The 20,239-nt window shown below is 35.8% G+C and overlaps 1 protein-coding gene across 1 annotated transcript in view; it reads right to left on the minus strand.

Moving 5' to 3' along the window:
• Nucleotides 1-1,297: 1,297 nt before the first annotated feature.
• The window catches only part of LOC133322764 (Krueppel homolog 1), a 56,309-nt gene continuing 37,367 nt past the window's right edge, over nucleotides 1,298-20,239 (minus strand). Inside the window, exons 2-6 of the mRNA XM_061531726.1 lie at nucleotides 6,613-7,059; nucleotides 6,248-6,561; nucleotides 4,744-6,170; nucleotides 4,525-4,668; nucleotides 1,298-1,579 (exon numbers count right to left, since the gene is read on the minus strand). Coding sequence (XP_061387710.1) covers nucleotides 1,303-1,579; nucleotides 4,525-4,668; nucleotides 4,744-6,170; nucleotides 6,248-6,561; nucleotides 6,613-7,042 — 2,592 coding nt within the window. The 5' untranslated portion in view covers nucleotides 7,043-7,059 and the 3' untranslated portion in view covers nucleotides 1,298-1,302. The remainder of the gene's footprint in view (nucleotides 1,580-4,524; nucleotides 4,669-4,743; nucleotides 6,171-6,247; nucleotides 6,562-6,612; nucleotides 7,060-20,239) is intronic.

Below are 20,239 nucleotides of genomic sequence, written 5' to 3' on the forward strand. Positions count from 1 at the left end.
GGCCTTTCTTTATTGACAGTAAGAATCGGATTTTCACCAAAAGTAGCCAATTTCGATTTTCCAACATGAAGATCAGCTTATCATCACACTGAGCTGTCAAAAGGCCCGATATAAATCAAAGGTGGCCAATATCGATTCCTTTCTGGTCGATTTGTTAAATGGACCATCATAATAACATTCATTATATTAATTATTTGTATTAAATTTTTTTATAATTTTATAATGACGAGCTGTCAAAGGGCCTTTCTATTTTGACTAGCTTATTTTATCAAAAGCCAATTTCGATTTTCCAACATGAAGATCAGCCGCGCTGTCAAAAGGCCGTTCGATGGTGACAGTAAAGGGCAGATCTTAATCAAAAGTGGCCAATTTCAAATATTTTGATCGATCTGTTGAATGGAATTCTTAATAACATTTAAAAACTCTATTTTTGGTTTCATTTCCCAACATGAAGATCAGCTGATCATCATCCGTACTGTCAAAAGGCCTTTCTATTTTGACAGTAAGAAGCTGATTTTTATAAAAAGTGGCAAATTTCGATTGCTTTCTGGTCGATCTTTTAAATAGACCTTCATAATAACATTTAAAAACTCTACTTTTTTGAAATCTACTTTCATTTTCCAACAAGAAGATCAGCTGAACATCACCCGTACTGTCAAAAGGCGTTTCTATCTTGACAGAATGGGGGTGTTTTAAATCAAAAGTGGCGGATTTACTTTGCTTTATGTTTTATCTATTAACTGAACCATAATAATGACATCAAAAACATTTTTTTAACTTCTTTTCATTTTCCTCTTCACTTTGCTTTCAAGTTTTTCCATTGATCTCTTTAAATCTTAATTCTTTTACATATATAAAAAAATAATATATTTTTTCTACCTTCTTAATTTTTTTTTCTTTAAAAAAATGTTTTTGTTATGGGATTTTCTTGCCTTTTTTCTCTTCGGGGTAAAATTATTTTTTTTTTGGGATTTTTTTCTTGCTTAAAATTTATGAAAATATTTTAAGTTATTGGTTTTTTTATCATTTATGCAGCAGTCTTGTTTGTCTAGTTTATATTATTTTTTCTATATATATTGTATATAAAAATATTTTTATATATCCTCTTACGCTCAACTGACGTTCCTCTTCTATTGTTTTTTTTTTTGTAATTGTCACAATTCATATGCACAGTTTTTTTGTGTGGAAAAAATATATTTATCAGACTCTCTTGTTTTCTTTTGTTCCCCAGTTTTCAGGTTTTTCCTTGGAGAGCAAATTTCATTTCGTTTTTACTTTCCTTGTTGTCATCTGCATTTCTTCCTATGATGCCTTGGCAAATTGTATTACCGAACTGTGACGCATTACTTTTTGATCCATTTCCTTGGCACTGGCTGTGGCCGCCGCCTCTAAATCACCAGCATCGCCGGCACAATCATTCATATAGAGTTTACGTTTTCTCAGCGGTAGATCACGTTCCGCCATTAACATATCACTTTCGGGTGATGAGGATCGTTCTGGCGATTCGCCAGATGGATGTAGTGGAGCGATGGCGGCTTCAACTTGACGGAGGAGCATTTCATTGTTACGAAGAGAGGGTCTGTAAGGAAAGAAAATTAATAAAATAATTGAATATGAAATTGTAATGTAGAAAATATAAATTTTTATTAAGTTATAAAACTGAATTTATAGGAGGAGGTTTAACTGAATTTTCTAAGGAAGCTTTAAAAGAGACGAAAATGTAGCTAATAATGAGAAAAGAGGGTAAAACTTCCTTTCCACCAACATGTTAAATGCACATTCAATGCTTGACATACCAGACTGAACTCGTTCATAATCATCGTTCGTTCATTTCAGAGAATCGTTCAATTGAATTAAACAACTCTCAACATATTTTGACGTATTTGCATTTAAAGTTATAAAAAATATATATTATTTCTTGGTTTTAGGATATCAATTATCAAAAATTATGATTATAATCGACTGAGGAAGAAGAGGACAAAGAAAGTGTATAAATTTATATTCTTAATGAACGGGAGAGCAAACTCTTTGCTTCGCCTCCAATTTAACTTTAACAAAACATTCAATGGCTGATATCGACGCAATTAGCTAACAGGTGCATTTCAGTGAATCGTTCAATTGAACTAAACAGCAGTAAACTCACTGTAACGTATTTGCATTTAAAGTTATAAAGATGATATTTTTAACCCCATTTTAGGATTTAAGAATCAAAACGTAAGAAGTAAATTTACTACCGAGTAATCAATAAGAAACAAAAAGGAAGACACCAAGTCAGACACTCGCATCGACTTATGTATAATATTATATCCATCACGAGATATCCTAGAATGTACATAAACAATCTGAGGTCTTTATTTATTATATGGATCGTCTTGAGAACCTGATATCGTTTTGACATATTTGCATTTAAAGTAACACTGCGACATCAAAATATTTTACCATCGAATAAGGGTTTCTATAGTCGAAATTAAAACGATGCAAGGAAATTGTATCGATTGACCGATATGATCATGAAGATGATCCACTGGTGTTATAAGCAGACAACCTGATGTAATTCTCATGGCGCTGTTCTGGCAGATCTTAATATTATTCCACTGAGTATCACTTCGCAAATCACTCAGTGACTTCAGGATCCGACGCCATAATCGAGCAATCATCCGCATGCATTACGATCTATATGCGGTCCGGTGGTTGTGAAATATCAGAAATGTAGAGTATAAACAGTTCCGTAAAAAATCGACCCACTTTGGGGAACTATCCCTTTAGCTCGACTGGTCTTCGAGTTTGGGTCTCTGAATTCCACATACGACTGGCGCCCAACACATACAGTTGTTTATGCAAACAAGGCTGCAGATTGTTCTTCTTTATGTCCTCAAACAGTTCATCATGGTTGACGGTTTCAATAAAATATGTGTGGAAATTACGGAATCGAGTGTCGAGTGATTCTCATCGATGGAAGGATCAACTATCAATTAACTTTGCTACTGGTGGCTTAGGACAACATAAGGGCTAATCTTAAGTTCTCGATTCCGGGTTCATTCATCATGCGTAAGCATTCCCATGGAAATTCAGTCCAGATTCAACACTTTGGATTACTCAGCGCTCCTGAGGGCATCTGCTTCTCGAAAAAGAGAGACCTTGCCAACACCTAGTTGATTATCCAAAGTTTCTTACACGGCCAGCGGTTGGTCTTTGGCCAATATCCTCGATAGTTTCACATATGGTTGACAGGTATATAGCGAAAATTTTAGAGGATGGGGATGTCAGGGAAAATGCCTTTCAGATTATCCGTACATTAGGCCTTAATGTTTATGTACTCTATTGCCGCAATATTCAATCCATCATGCTTAAGCATTCCCATGGCAATTTAATTCAGGTCCAACACTTTGGATAACTCAGCGCCCCTGAGGTCATCTGCAACATATTCCTTCGTAAATTATGGTGGTTCTTCCTCGGCTGACAGAGATCTTGTCCGATGTAGCACACTACTCTTGACTGTGGCACTCTCTGTCGGTTAAAATAAAACCCATACTTCTTCGGATCTGCCACACTTATAGTGTTAAATGTGAGAGCCGCCTTTTTGTTCTTCCTTCCAGCGTTCGAGAGTGACTTTACCGTTGTCAGCAATCTACTTGTTCCGGCTACAATTTGTATATTAGAAAGTCGAGGATCTGAGAAGATGGGGTTGCTTTCTGAAGCGGTGATAGGAAAATGCTCTGAAACTTTGACAACCTGTCTTTCCATTGTTCAGAAAATTACGGCATTTAAAAAATGTGAAGTCGAGTGGTCTTTAACAGAGACGATGGCTTGGTGGATCATCATCATATAAAGAAAACTTTATGATTTTTAACTTCGAAAGGTCCCGCTGGGCGCAGTAGCCCGTTTTGACGTATTTGCATTTCAATGTGATTTTGTCAGTAACTGATTTTTTCAATGTTCCAACCGAAACAGTCATCTCTTGTAGCTTGATCATCAAATTCTAAAAATTCCCACTGGGATCTTTACACAATATTGACGTAAATGCAAATACGTTATAAATTATTTTATCTGCGTGATTTCGTGTCTTTCAATTTATCTTCTAGAAATCAAGGCGTAACCAGATTTTTTATACAGTCTGATCTTTAAAATCAATATTTCCCACTGGGTACCTAAATCGATTTTAACGTAAATTTCCACTGGAAGCTTCCCTTATTCTTGGCGTATTTGTATTTAAAGTTATTTTTTCTGCACGATTTTCAGTCTGTCAATGTGTCTACTTTAAGTCCTTTAGGAGCTCGTTTTTTTCCTAAGAACTTCCACCTGAAAAAAAAATATATCTTCACGTTTCCACTCAGATCTTCAGTTTCTAAAAATTCTCATTGGGAACTTCCATCAAACTTGGCGTATTTGCATTCAATGTTATTTTCTCTTCGTGATGTTGGTTCCTTCCAAAAGTTCTATAGAAAATCCAATTTTTCCCCCTACGAACCACCATACGAAACATTTTTCTCTTCAAGTAAATATATAAATAATAAAAATACTCACTCAAATTTCGGCACCGGTGCATAGCCCTTCACCAAACCCTGCCTTGTCAATTCGCTGCGCTTATAGTGTTCTATGAGATCGGCGGCATCCTGATTCGAATCACTATAATGTTCGATCAACGGTGCGATTAGACTTTGATGTATGCTGGGCGGCAAATGATGAGGCTGTCCTTGGTGTAACTGTTGTTGCTGGTGGTGTTGCGGCTGCTGCTGATGATGCTGCGTCGTCTGAAGTTCCGAATAGATCATGTGATTCGTTTTCTGTTGGGAACGTCTGAGCTGCATTATTTGTATGGCCGCCTGGACATCATCTTCATTGCGGCTGACCAAGGTGGCAGCTTCTAAGAGGGCAGGATTAATGGTGGGTTGTTGATGGTGATGCTGCTGCTGTTGGTGTTGTTCGTAGAGGCCTGAAGAATGATGTTGTTGTTGCTGGTGCGCATGATGATGATCTGGAGATGCTGTCATATAATGATACTGTTGTGGGGGCTGTGGTGATGGTGTCGTGGAATAATGATAGCCCATATTCTGTTCCAGGTGATGCGGAGAAGGTGAGGGTGAGTTTTGCTGATGATGCTGCTGTTGTCCCACACTTAAATCTGTGGGCATTTCATCGGCCAGGTTGAAATTATTCGCTCCTTGGTGGCTCATGTCCATAAGAGTGGCCGCTGCCAATTGCCGGGTACATTGTGATGTGGGAATGGAACCACTGGCCACACCACTATCACGACTGTGATGATCGGTTTCCATGCTGAGCGATAAGGTGGGTGAGGCCACTGAGGATGTTGGTGAACCGGCTGATAATCGTGACCCAGAAGTGTAGGTAGATGAGGGAGACATTGAGGAGGATGGTGAGCCGGGAGATGCGGGGCTTAGAGGTCCAGAGGTGCTTATGGATCTCGCCTTTTCTTGTCGTGGCTTCCTTGGCTTCGAGGAGGTACTTGTACCTATGCTGCTGCTGGGAGATTGTGGAGAACTGGGTCCGGAGAGTGTTTCAACCCCCGAGGTTGTGGAAACCGCTGAGGAGGGTGAATTATTGGCCGAAATCGAACCCGATTCTGTTGGATTAGAGTTGGCAGCTCCACCCTCCTCATCCTCATCAACCATTTCATTGGCATGACCCTTAATGTGGGCCTCCATTTCCTTCTTACTCTTAAAGGTCTCATCACAAATGGTGCATTTATAGCACTTCGACCCATAATGCTGAACCTTGTGCAGTTTCAGAACATGATTGTAACCAAAATCACGGAAACAAATATCGCAATGATAGGGTTTCTCTCCGGTGTGGGTACGTGAGTGGACCTTCAGTTGTTTGGAACAGGTGAAACCCTTGCCGCAACCTTCAACGGGACATTTGTAAGGCTTCTCACCGGTATGGGTACGCATGTGTATAACCAATTGCCCCGACTGTATGAAGGTCTTTTCGCATACCGAACATTTGTGAGGCCTCTCGCCGGTGTGTATGCGCATGTGACGATGCAGTTTTCCCGAATGTTCGAAAGCCCGACCGCAGACATCACATTTATACGGCCGCTCTTTGGTATGGATACGTCGATGGACCTGAAGATTTTCCTTGACGCTGAACAGTTTGTGACAGAATTCACATTCGAAGGGTCTTTCGCCAGTATGTGTACGATAATGACGAATCTGCGAGGGGTAGTTGAGGAAGAGAGGTTCAAATTAATGATAATTGTAGTAAGTGTAGGATCTTCAGGATTACTTACCAGTCTTGCGGGTACAGCAAATGTCTTCTGGCAGACATTACACTGATATGGATCGCCACCATTTGAGGCAGCATTGGCATTGGGTTTAATGGGTGGAGTCTTCGGGAGACCCGCTTCATTCATTTCAAAGCCATTCATCATGACACCAGCAGCGGGTACTGCTGATCCCGTAGAACCTCCACCATTCAGCAGATTGCTCATCTCTCCATTTTTAATGTGGGATTTTGTGTGCGACGTATGGGCGGATTTACTGCCAAAGGTCATGCCACATTGTTCGCATTTGAATTGGGGTTTATTGGGATTTGATTTGCGACCTCCCGGTGTGGTTGAGGTAACAGGAACGGCTTGAGCTCCATTCGTAGAACTGCTAACATTTTGATTCATTGCAGGTGATGATGTTGACGAAGTAGTTGTAAGGGAAGCAGGTTGTTGTTGTTGCAGGTGATGATTATTTGTTGCGGGATACAAGGTAATACCCGGTGGTAATAATTCCGACTTGATATTTGTTAAATATTGTTGTTGTTGTTGCTGCTGTTGGTGATGAAGAAGTTGTTGTTGTGTGTTAATACTTGGATTGCCATTCTGATGCAACATTTGTTGTTGTTGTTGCTGCATGTTGTAGCTATTAATGGTTTGTTGTTGTTGTAGATGATGTTGTTGTTGTGATAATTGTTGCATTTGTATTGAATGCTGCTGTAGATGATCTGTGTTGTTGCTGCGCAATGGTCCGCATAATTGCGTCTGACTAGGCTGTTCCGATTTTATAATCAGTGGTGTGGACTGGTAATAAACCATTGTGTTATTTTGTGATTCTGAAATGAGAAGAGAAAATCGGGGAAAATTAGTAAAAAGTGGAAACAAACTGAATTTAAAAAAAATGTTCGGAAATGAGGTTTCCAAAAAAAATATGTTGACATATTTGCATTTAAAGTTATTGAAAAATTGTGAAAATTAATATATGATAAACCAAAATACAAAACTACTGCGAATTCGGTTGAAAAATGCGCCCAAACTCCCCAAAATATCGAAGTTCGGCATGTATCGATATATGAGGACTACTCGTAATAGTGAACCAATGTTGCTAATTTTTAGTAGGAAGATTTTCCATCCAACGAGAACCCAAAATTCCAAATTACAGACAATTCGGTTGAAAACCCAGCCCAAGAACCCCAAACATATCGAAATTTTAGGAGTTCGGATATATGGGGACTACCCTAAAAAGTTAAGTAATATCGATAATTTTTGACAGGAAGATTTACTGCCCAATGAGAACCCAAAATACCAAATTACAACCAATTCGGATGTAAAACATGATCAAAATCCGCAAAATAAAAAAAAAATCGGGATGTACCCTTAAACAAATATTTTGACGTTTTTGCATTTAAAGTTATCAAAATTCATCGGAAGATTAATAAATGAAAAATCAAAATACCAAATTACAGCGAATTCCGTTGAAAAATGTTCCCAAACTCCCCACAACATCGAAGTTCGGCATGTAACATTATATGAGAGCTACCCCAAAATAGTGAACCAATGTTGCTAATTTTTAGTAGAGAGGTTTACCACACAACAAGAACCCAAAATGGCAAATTCTACTGAAAAATGTGCTCAAACTCCCCAAAAAATCAAGGTTCGGAAGGTAACGATCTATAAGGACTACCCTAAATAGTGAACCAATGTTCTTAATTTTTGCTAGGGAGGTTTACCACGCAACAAGAACCCAAAACACCAAATTACAGGCAATTCGATTGAAAAACGTAGCCATGATACCGATTGATTTTCGGAAGATTCCCTTATATGGGGACTACCCTGAAAAGTAAAGCAATATCGATCATTTTTGGTACGGAGATTTACCACCCAATGAGAACCCAAAATACCATATTACATGCAATTCGGTTTCAAAAAAAAACCCCATCAATCTCCCCAGAATATCGAAATTCGGTAGCTACCCTTATATGGGCGCTACCTAAAATTGAATCAATTTTGATAATTTTTGGTTACTATCCGTTAAGAACCCAAAATACCATACTAGAGGCAATTCGGTTGAAAAACCTGTTCAAGATCCCCAAAATATCGAAATTCGGAAGGTTTCGTTATATGAGTGCTAGCCTAAATAGTGAACCAATGTTGCTAATTTTTGGTAGGGAGATTTACCACCCAATGAGAACCCAAAATGGTCAATTATAGACAATTCGACTGAAAAATGTGCCCAAACTCCGCAAAATATCGAAGTTCGGAATGTAATGACATATGAGAACTACCCTAAATAGTGAACCAATGTTGCTAATTTTAGGTAAGGTGATATAACACTCAAAGAGAACCAAAAATACCAAATTAAAAGCAATTGGACGTAGCCAAACTACCCAAAATATCGAAATTCGGAAGGTATCTTTATATGGTGGCTACCCTAAAAGGTAAAGGAATATTGATAATTTTTTGTGGGGAGATTTACTACCTAATGAGAACCCAAAGTACCAAATTACAGACAATTCGATTGAAAAACTTGACCAAGAGCACAAAAATATCCAAAATCGGAAGTTCGGTTGAAGTGGAGCAATGTTTATTATTTTTGGTAAGGAGATTAACTATCAAATGAGAACCCAAAGTACAAAATTACAGGCAGTTTACCACCCAATGAGAACTGAAAATACTGTTGGGCTCCAAAAAAAATATTATTTGAAAAAATCGACGCTTCAGTAAGCCCTTAAAAATATTCTCCTAAAAATCAACGATTCTGTCAAACCATAAAAAATATTCTTTTAAGACTCCGCAATTTTCTTTGACCCCTAAAAAATATCTGTAAAACATTTAAAGTTAAAAATCTGGTGATAATCTGTGAGGTTATATCAGAAGCCCTTAAAAATATTCTCCTAAAAATCAACGATTCTGTCAAACCATAAAAAATATTCTTAAAAAATTTCTTTCTACTGTTAAACCTTCTAAAAAATCCATGCATCTTTTTGACGTATTTACATTTAAAGTTAAAAAATCTGGTAAAAATCTGTGAGGTTATATCAGAAGTATGGATTGCTGAGGTTCGCAAATCTAAGCTTCTGTTAGTTCCTAAAAAGATATTCTTAAAAAAAGGCCTCTCTTCTGTTAGACCTTCTGGCGTAGCATCTTTTTGGCGTATTTGCATTTAAAGTTAATAAATTCTGCTCAAAACCTGCGAAGTTATATTGGAAAGGTCCAAAAAAATCTGTTATAAAGTCCAGTCTACAGTTAGATCTTAAATAAATATTCTTAAAATCACCCTCCATTCTTTCAAAGCGTCACGAATAGTTTTTAAAGGAAATTTAAGGTCAAGCCTATGTAAGACCCAAAAAATTATTTAAAAGATCCGCGCTTCTGTTAGACCTTAGAAAATATGTTTTTGTTTTAATCAAGGCTTCGTCGGACCTTAAAACATCATCAGGACTGTTTTGACGTATTTGCATTTAAAGTTAATGAATTCTTCGAAGAACCTGTCGTTTCGCAAGATTCTGTCTTCTTTTATATGAAAAAAAAATCATCGGTTCTATTGGACCTTAAATAACATTCATTACGAAATCTACGCTTCTGTTAGGCCTATTTTTTTTTAAAGCGACGCGCCTTTTTTAGACTTAACAACATTCTTTAAAAAAATCCACTCTTCTGTTAGTTCTTAAAAGACCTTCAAACTGTTCTATAAAAAACATGCTTCTATAAGATCATAAAATATTCTGCCAGGTTTTTTTAAATCCGAACTTCTGAATAGGTTCACCAGCAACAAATTATTTCCTTTCTTTTTGCTGCTTTCTATTTATTTTTTTTTTTTGCAAAACGCCATTTTGTAAATATTTTCATATCCAAAGGAGAACTTCCAAACAGATACAGAAAATATGCCGGCCGGTACCCAAAAAATTCGAATTGAGATGTCTTGGCAAAATATAGAATACATACACACAGTGTCTCCCCCAAACACCAACAACAGGAAAAATCATCCCCCCTGCTAAAAGAGGAAATGAAAATTTATCAAAATATTTACACCGGTGCCAAACAAACAAAAACAAAAACAACAAATACAAAATAAGGAAGTGTGGGGAAGGAATGGGTGAAAACCCACCCTCACTCACTCACCCACCCAACTACGCACAATTTCTAAAAACTACGCTTGAAAATGTTCCTGAAGATTGAAATATTCTGTAGAGGGTCCAAATTCTGTTCGACCTCCAAAAAATACTCGTTAAAAAGTCCAAACTTCGGAAAGACTACAAAAAAATTTCCACTAAAAAATTTACGCTTCCGTATGACCTTGAAAAACCAGTAAGGAAAGTAGTAAAGTCGGACGGGGCCGACTATATGATACCCTTCACCACTATGGATATATTAAACAGGACTATTAACATGAAATTGGATGAAATAAAATATGTGATATTTATCTAAATGTGAATCTACCTATATATCCATAAGTTATATAAATCGACTTCAATCAAATATAAATAGGTTATCTGTTGGGCTATGTCTGTACTTCTAGAAAACGCAACTACGTAATTCTATGCTCAATTTTGTACGTTGTGCAAAATTTGATGTCAACCTGACTAGCATGAAGAGTTTGATGTCCAATTTACTTAAAATCGGGCGAAAATATATATGGAAGCTCTATCCAAATATATCGAAGGATATGTAGGGACTTTGGTGCACCATTTACATGAAATCGGACGAAACTATATCTGAATCTGGGCCGATTTTCTCGAAACTGGGCAGACATCATTCTAGGCTCAATTCAGTTCGTTATGCCAAATTTCCTGCAAATCGAAAGATATATAGGGACTTTGATGCACTATTTAACTAAAATCGGGCGAAGCTATATATGGGAGCTATATCTAAATCAGAAAACTGGGCAGACATCATTCTAGCCTCAATTCAGTACGTTATGCCAAATTTCATGCAAATCGAAAGATATATAAGGACTTTGGTACACCATTTACCTTAAATCGAAGGAAGATATATACGGGAGCTATATCTAAATCTGAACCGATTTTCACGAAACTTTGCACACATCATTCTAGACTTAATTCAGTGCGCTATGCCAAATTTCGTGCAAATCGAAAGATATATAGGGACTTTGGTACGCCATTTACCAAAAATCGGCCGAAACTATATATGGGAGCTATATCTAAATCTGAACCGATTTTCACGAAACTTGGCACACATCTTTCGTGGCTCAATTCAGTACGCTATGCCAAATTTCGTGCAAATCGAAAGATTTTCAGGGTCTAAAGTCCGAAAATCGGGCAAAAATATATATGGGAGCTATATATAAATCTGAACCGATTTTTCCCAATTTCAATAGGGTTCGTCCTTGGGCCAAACAAATGAGCTGTGCCAAATTTCATCCAAATCGGATCATAAATGCGACCTGTACTTTGTTTACAATTTAACATGGACAGACGGACGGACAGACATGCATAAATCGATTCAGAAAGTGATTCTATGCATATTCTCAAAAGGAACCATGGGTTTTTCTTTTCTTATTATTGCCTGTTACAAACATATGCACAAAGACATAATACCCTGTACCACAGTGTGGTGAAGGGTATAAATATATGATAATGTCTGTAAAACCTCTAGTCCATAAAAATCATTCTTGAAAAAATCTAAGCTTCAGTTAGACGACTAAAAATATTCACGCTTCTGTAAAGACATTTAAACATCTTGATGTATTTGCATTTAAAGTTATTAAATTCTCCCAAGAATCTGCGGGGTTAAATCAGAACTATGCCCGCCAGTATGTTGAAATTACAATAGGGCTCACAAAATTTAATATAGAGCATTAAAATATTGCACATACATTGATACTATTACTAGGATGCTTGGTATTGCAAATGGGACATATCGGTTCAGATTTTGTTATAGCCCTCATATGGCGGAACCTTCCAAATACTGGTATTTGTGGTGCTTTATTCAACAATATTGTTCTCATTCCGTTGTAAATAGTCCAAACAAAAATGTTTAATATTGGTCGACTTCTTAGGATAGCCACCATATAAGGGTACCTCCCGAATTTCGGAATCTTGTGTAGTTTGGGTAGAATTTTCAATAGAATTGACTGTAATTTGGTATTTTGGATTATGTTTCGGTTGCAAATCACCCTGCCAAAAATAATGAATATTGGTTTACATTTAAGGGTAGTCCCCATATAATCGTACCTACCGAATTTCGATATTATGGTGAGTTTGAACACCTTTTTAAACCAAATGGGCTTTAATTTGGTATTTTGGGTTATTTTTGGGTTGCAAATCTTCCCTGCAAAAATTATCAATATCGTCCCACTGTACAGGGTAGCTCCCATATAGGTGTAACTCCTAAAATTCGGTATTTTGGGGAGCTTTGGTACGTTATTCAACCGAATTGGCTGTAATTTAGTATTTTAGGGTCTCATTGGGTGGCAAATCTCCCTACCAAAAATTATCAATGTTGGTCGACTTTTTAGGGTAGCTCCCATATAAGGGTACCCTTAATTTGAGGTATTTTGGGGAGCTTGACTACATTTTTCAACCGAATTAACAATAATTTGGTATTTTAGGTTCTCATTAGGTGGGAAAACTTCTCACCAAATATTATTAAAATTGGTTAACTTTTCGGAGTAGCCTCCATATAAGGGTATCCTAAATTATTCGATATATTGGGGAGCTTGGCTACGTTTTTCAACCGAATTGGCTATAATTTGGTATTTTGGATTCTCATCAGGTATCAAATCTTCCCACCAAATATTATTAAAATTTATTCACTTTTCGGTGTAACCCCCATATAAAGGTAACCTCAATTTTCAGTATTTTGAGGACCTTGACTACGTTTTTCAACCAAATTAGCTGTAATGTGGTGTGTCGGATTCTCATTGGGTACAAAATCACCATACCAAAAATTGTCCACATTGTCCCATGATTCAGGGTACCTCCCACATACACGTACCCTAAATTTTCGATATTTTGGGAGGCATGGTTACCTTTTTCAACCGATTTCTCTATAATTTGGTATTTTGGGTTCTCATTAGGTTGGAAATCTTTCTACCAAAAGTTATCAATATTGGTTCACTTTTCGTGGTAGCCCCCATTTAAAGGTAACCTCAATTTTCGGTATATTGGGGTGCTTGGCTACGCTTTTCAACCGAATTAGTTATAATTTGATACTTTGGGTTCTCATTAGGTTGGAAATCTTCCCACCAAAAATTATCAAAATTGATTCACTTTTCGGGGTAGCCCTCATATAACTGAAACTCCTAAATTTCGATATTTAGGTGATTTTGGGCAGATTTTCAGCCGAAATATCTGTAATTTGGTATTTTGGGATCTCATAAGGTTGGAAATCTTCACACCAAAAATTATAAACATTGGTCGACTTTTTAGGGTAGCTCCCATATAAAGGTACCCTCAATTTTCGATACTTTGGGGTGCTTGGCTATGTTTTTCAACCAAATTGGCTGTAATTTAATATAATGTTCTTATTTGGTATTGAATCTTCCAACCAAAAATTATTAAAATTGGTTCACTTTTCGGGGTAGCCCCGATATAATTGTACCCTCAATTTTCGGTATTTTGAGGATTTTGGGTACGTTTTTCAACCGAATTGGCTGTAATTTGGTATTTTGGGATCTCGTTAAGTAGAAAATCGCTCTACCAAAAATTATCCATATTGTCTCATTTTTCGGGGTAGCTCCCTCAATGTTCGATATTTTGAGGATCTTGAACAAGTTTTTCAACCGATTTGACTGTAATTTTGTATTTTGGGTTCTCATTGGGTATCAAATCTTCCCACCAAAAATTATTAATATTGGTTAAGTTTTCGAAGTAGCCTCCATATAACCGAACCTCTCAAATTTCGATATTTTAGGGTGCTTTGCAACGTTTTTTAACGGAATTCTCTATAATTTGAGATTTTTGATTCTTGTCGGGTATCAAATTTTCCCACCAAAAATTATTAAAATTGATTCACAGGGTAGTCCCCATATAACCGAACCTCCCAATTGTCGATATTTTGAAGATCCTGGGCAGATTTTCAGCCGAAATATCTGTAATTTGGTATATGGGGTTCTCATTGGGTTGCAAATCTGCCTACCAAAAATTATCAAAATTGTTTCACTTTTCGGGGTAGTCGCCTTACAACCGAAACTCCTAGATTTTGATATTTTGAGGATTTTGGTTAAATTTTTAAACCGAATTGCTGAAATTTGATATTTTGGGTTCTCATGGGATAGATCTAAAAGAAATACTCCTTAAAAAGAATAATTTTTCTTTAAATGTTTTATTTTTCACTTTGAATTGTGCAAAAAGGATTCATATTCAGAATTTCCCATTATTTTCTTATTGGATTTTTTCCAATGAATTTTGTATTTTCCACTTCAACAAAATATCCTTTATCCTCTCTCCTTCCCTTATTTCCTCTCACCCCTATATCTCATTATGTTTTTCTCCCAATGAAAAAACATCACTCACTCAAAGGAAAAATCCTCTTCAATTTGAAAATGCTTAGAATTTTCAAAACTTTTCGAATACGATGACGACAACAACAACAAGTAACCACCCCGAAAATGAAAAAGCAAAGCAAAAAAAAAGAATCCTCCAAAAGCCGCACCACAAAATCCTTAACTCATCCCTTATTTTTGGTTGTTAGATTTCCCTCTTCCTGATTTTGTTGTTGTTTTTGGTTGGGTTTATTTGATTTCCCTTAGCAAAGCTTGCCGGCAGTTTGTTGTTGTTGTTGCTATTCTACGCACCCAAAAAAAAATCTAATGACGACGAAAAACGAAATCAAACAAACCAAACAAAAAACACAACAACAAAGTTTGTAAATAATAATAACCCCCTTCTCCCTTTGTAACACCCTCTGTTGTTGTTGTTGTCTGTTTCAATATCCGGTGTAGAGGCCGGAAAACAGAATAACAACAACACCAACAACGGTGTATTCCAAATCCATTGCATCCAGAAAAAAAATCACATAAAATATGCATAAATGTCAATTTTTATTGGGTTGGCAGGGAGTCCAACGACTGTTTTTGATTACCAAACTTTGCCGTAGTCCTGCACCCATATACGCACACTTTTTCCACCCCCCTGCCTGCCTAGTTAGTGCAGATCGTTTTTTACATCTGTTTGATGGAGGAAGAAGGGGTGTCTTTTCCTCCTTTTGGTAACATTTGTGGTTGATTGTTAGTTTGCTTGGCCTGGTGATAAAGGCGCATTCTTAATGGTGTACTTAAATGGCATAATTTAAAGCATACTTTTAGGCGCTTGCTGCATTTTCCTTGCAAATGAATGTACATTGCAGTGGTGTAATGCAATAGTGGCGGTTTTTTATGGAAATACCACTTGCATATTAGGGTTAGGTGTTGTGGTGGTGTGCCACAACCCCTTTGCAACCCCCTTCCGTAGAAACTGAAGGGAAAAGTGGGTTAAAGTTGCCTTAAAGGCGAAAGGGAGATAAGGGGTCCTTTAGGGTGGTGTAGAAATTGGAAATTTTTGTTTAAGCAAATTGGCTGAAATTTGGTATTTTGGGTTTTCATTGCGTAGCAAATATTCCAACCAAAAAATGATCAAAATTGGTCTACTTTTTAGGGTGGCCCTCATATAGCGGTACCTCCAAAATTTCGATATTTTAACACGTTTTTCAACCAAATCGCCTGAAATTAAGTATTTTGGAATCTCAATATGTACAAAATGTTCCTACCAAAAATTATCATTATTGGTCGACTTTTTAGGGTAGCCCCCATATAAAATAATCTGCAGAATTTCAGTATTTGGGGGAGCTTGGGTACATTTTTCAAGCGAATGAGATGTAATTTGGTATTTTGGTTCCTCATTGGGTAGTAAATCTCCTTACCAAAAATTATCATTATTGATCCACTACTTAGGGTAGCCCCCATATAAGAGTATGTTCCGAATTTCAGTATGTTGGGGAGCTTGAGCGCATTTTCCAAGCAAATTGCCTGTAATTTGATATTTTGGTTCCTCATTAGGTAGTAAATCTCCTTACCAAAATTTATCATTATTGATCCACTACTTAGGGTAGCCCCCGTATAAGACTTGCTTCCGAATTTCTATATTTTGGGGAGCTTGGATACATTTTCCAACCAAATTGGCTGTAATTTGATATTTTGGGTTATCAATGGGTAGTTAATATTCCTGCCAAAAATTATAAATATTGGTTGAATTTTGAGGGTAGCTCCCATATAACGATACTCGCAATATTCGGTATTTTGGGGAGCTTGGATACATTTTTCAACCGATTTGGCTGTAATTTGGTATTTTGGGTTCTCATAGGGTTGTAAATATTTCTACAAAAAATTAAAAATATTGGTTCACTTTTTAGGGTGGCTCCCATACAAGCGTAACCTACAATGTTCGATATTTTGGGGAGCTTGGGTATGTTTTTCAACCAAATTAGCTATAATTTGTTATTTTGGATTCTCATGGAGTGTCAAGCCTTACTACCAAAAATTGTCAATATCGGTTTAAGTTTTGATATACATCCCATATAGCGGTACCCCCAAGTTTCGATACTTTGAGAATTTTGAGCATGTTTTCCAATCGAATTGGCTGCAATATGTTATTTTGGAGTCTCATTGGGTAGAACATATTCTCACCAAAAATTATTCAAATTGACCCAAGTTTCGTTATAACTCCCATATAAAAATAACCTCCCATATCCGGTATTTTGGGGATCTTGAGCACAGTTTTCAACCGAATTGACTTTAATTTGATAGTTTGAGTTATCATTGGGTAGCAAATATTCTTACCAAAAATTATAAATATTTGTTAACTTTTAAGGGTAGCCTCCATATAAGGGTACCTCCCAATTTCGGTATTTTGGGGATCTTGGGCACGTTTTTCAACCGAATTGGCTGTAATTTGGTATTTTGGGTTTTCATTGGGTAGCTAACCTTCCCACCAAAAATCATTTATATTGGTTCACTTTTTAGCCAAGCCCCTATATAACCGAACCTCACAAATTTCGTTATTTTGAGGCGCTTGAGTATATTTTCCAACCAAATTGCTTGAAATTTTATATGTTGGGCTTTCATTGGTTAGAAAATCATCCTACCAAAAATTATCAAAATTGGCCCACTTTTTATGATAGCCTCCATATACCTAACCTCCAAAATTTCTGTATTTTGGGGATCTTGGGCACACACTTGAACTGAATTGCTTATAATTTGGTATATGGGGTTCTCATTTGGTAGTAAAACATCGTACCAAAAACCATCAATATCGGTTAAAGTTTTGATATAGCTCCCATTCAGCGGTAACCAGAATTTTCAGTATTTTGGGGATCTTGGGCACATTTTCCAACCGATTTGCTTGAAATTTTATATATTGGTTGCTCATTGTGTAGCAAATCATGGTACCAAAAATTATAAAAATTGGTTCGCTTTTTAGGGTAGCCCCCATATAGCCGAACCTCTCAAATTTCGATATTTTGAAATCTTGAGCACATTTTTCAAACAAATTTGCTGTAATTTAAAATTTTGAGTAATAATTGGATAGGAAATCTTCGTACCAAAAATTATAAGTATCCGAAGATTTTTGGATATAGTCCCCATATAACCGAACTTCCCAAATTTTAATATTTTTAGGATTTCCGATACGTTTTCAAATCGAATTGGCTGTAACTTGGTATATTGGGTTCTAATTGGGTAGCAAATATTCTCACCAAAAATTATCAATATCGGTTAAAGTTTTGATATAGCTCCCATTCAGCGGTACTCAGAATTTTCAGTATTTTAGGGATCCTGAGCGTATTTTTCAACCGAATTGCCTATAATTTGGTATACTGGGTTCTCTTTGGGTAGCAATTCATCCTACCAAAAATCATCAATATCGGTTCATGTTTCAGGGTAGCCCCCATATAACCGAACCTCCCAAATTTCGATATTTTGGGGAGCTTGGGTTCATTTATCAATCGATTTGGCTGTAATTTAATATTTTGGGTTATCATTGGTTAGCAAATCATGCTACCAAAAATCATCAATATCGGCTAAAGTTTTGATATGGCTCCCATATAGCCGTACCCAAAATTTTCAGTATTTTGGGGATCTTGGGCACATTTATCAACCGAATTGGCTGAAATTTGACATTTCAGGTTTTCATTGAGTAGCAATTCATCCTACCAAAAAATCATCAATATCGGTCCATGTTTCAGGGTAGCCCCCATATAACCGAACCTTCCAAATTTCGATATTTTGGGGAGCTAGGACACATTTCCAACCGAATTGGCTGTAATTCTTAAGCTTACAATTTTTATATTTCCCCCGAACCTCATTGCTTGCTTTTTACCAAAAAAATTCTAAATTTGTATTTCCCATTTTTCCCCTCCCTCCAAAAAATTGCGTGTCCACCCTCCCCCACTTACCCCTCTTTTCCTCTTCATCTTTCAAAGATTTCTTTGTAATCTTCAAAGATTTATTTAAAGTTAGTTGAACCAATTCAGTTCCCGATTTTGAGAGGACATCTTTAATCCAATTTTGTTCATTGGTCCATGGTTCTTTGGTGGTGGTGACGGCCGTGGCGGCGGCGTTATTCGGGTTAGTCGTTTTAATACAGAGCTGAGAATTGTTTGTTGTGGTGACCGGGCCGTTTTCCGTGGCCGTATTGGACATTTTATGTTTTGACACAAGGGGGGATTTTTTGGGGCGAACTTTTTTTTCGAAAGTTTTAATTTTTTGAATTTTTTCAAAAAAGAAATTTAATTTTTTTTTTAAATTTTATTTGAATTTTTTTCAATATTTTTTTGTATTTTTTAAAAAAATGAAATTTTATATTTTTTAATTTTATTTGAATTTTTTTCAAAAAAATTTCAAATTTTTTCCAATTTTTTTTTATGTTCTTGAATAAAATATCAGTCCTTTTGACACGGAGTTTTTATTAATTTATTTTTTTCAAAAATATATTTTTTTTTAATTTTTTCAAATAATTTTTGAAATTTAAATTTAATTTTTAAAAATTTTTTTTTTTAATATTTGTTTTTTTTTTTAATAATAAATTAGTCCACAGAGTTTTTATAATATTTTTTCAATTATATTTTTAATTTTTTTTATTTCAAATTTTTTTTTTTCAAAATTTCAAATATTTTTTAATTTTATTTTTTATTGAAAAATTTTTTTTTAATCAGTCCACAAAATTTGAATTTTATTTTTTTTTTTTTTTAATTTTAAATTTTTTTTTAAATATTTTTTTAAATTTATTTTCAATATTTTTTTCTTCGTAAAAAATCAGTCCACTTGAGTATTGCAAAAAAATCAGTCTTTTTGGAAGGTTTGGGAGTTTCAATTTAATTTTCAATATTTTTTTTCTTATTGGGGGGAGGCTTTGAGATTCTCTATTTGTAACTTTTTCTCTCTCTCTTTTTCTTTATATCTCTCTTTCTCTCATCTAGATGACAAATTTGGTTTTCTTAAAAATTATCTGCTTCTTAACGTGTTTTTTAAACAATTTCAATATTTTTTTCAAATCCTTGGTCTGCTGATCCAATTCAATATCGGCCGTGGAGTTTTTATAATTATTTGTGGTGGAGGTCGAGTTCGAGGTCGAGGCTGAGGAACTGGCGGAACTGCTGGCCGTTTGATTTTGAATTTTCGAAGAAGAGGTGTTCGGTTTTAATATCGTTTTCCGATTCATACGCATTTTTTTAAACGATTCTAGAACTTCATTCATATCATTGATACTGCGGCTGTTGTCGTCATGCGGTACGGTTGCTGTTGTGCGGTACATTACACAGCATTTTTTATGAATTTGAGAGACAATTTTTTTATTAAAAAATTTAAAAATTTTTTTTAAATATTTTTTTTTAATATATTTTTTTTTTCAAAATTAAATTTCCAATTTTTATTATTTTTTTTCAAATTCTGTATGTATGCGTGTTTTCCCTCCCCCCTTTCTTTATATCGAATTTTCCATTGTCGTTGTGTTGTTGTTTTATTTTTCGGTTTTCTTATCACTTTTTTGTGTTTCTTTTGCCCGCTTTGCTTCCCGTTTATCA

This window comes from Musca vetustissima, unplaced genomic scaffold (genome assembly GCF_032173495.1).
Source record: "Musca vetustissima isolate MV318-11 ecotype Yass unplaced genomic scaffold, APGP_CSIRO_Mvet_v1 utg31919, whole genome shotgun sequence".
In the NCBI taxonomy this organism is placed as follows: domain Eukaryota; kingdom Metazoa; phylum Arthropoda; class Insecta; order Diptera; family Muscidae; genus Musca; species Musca vetustissima.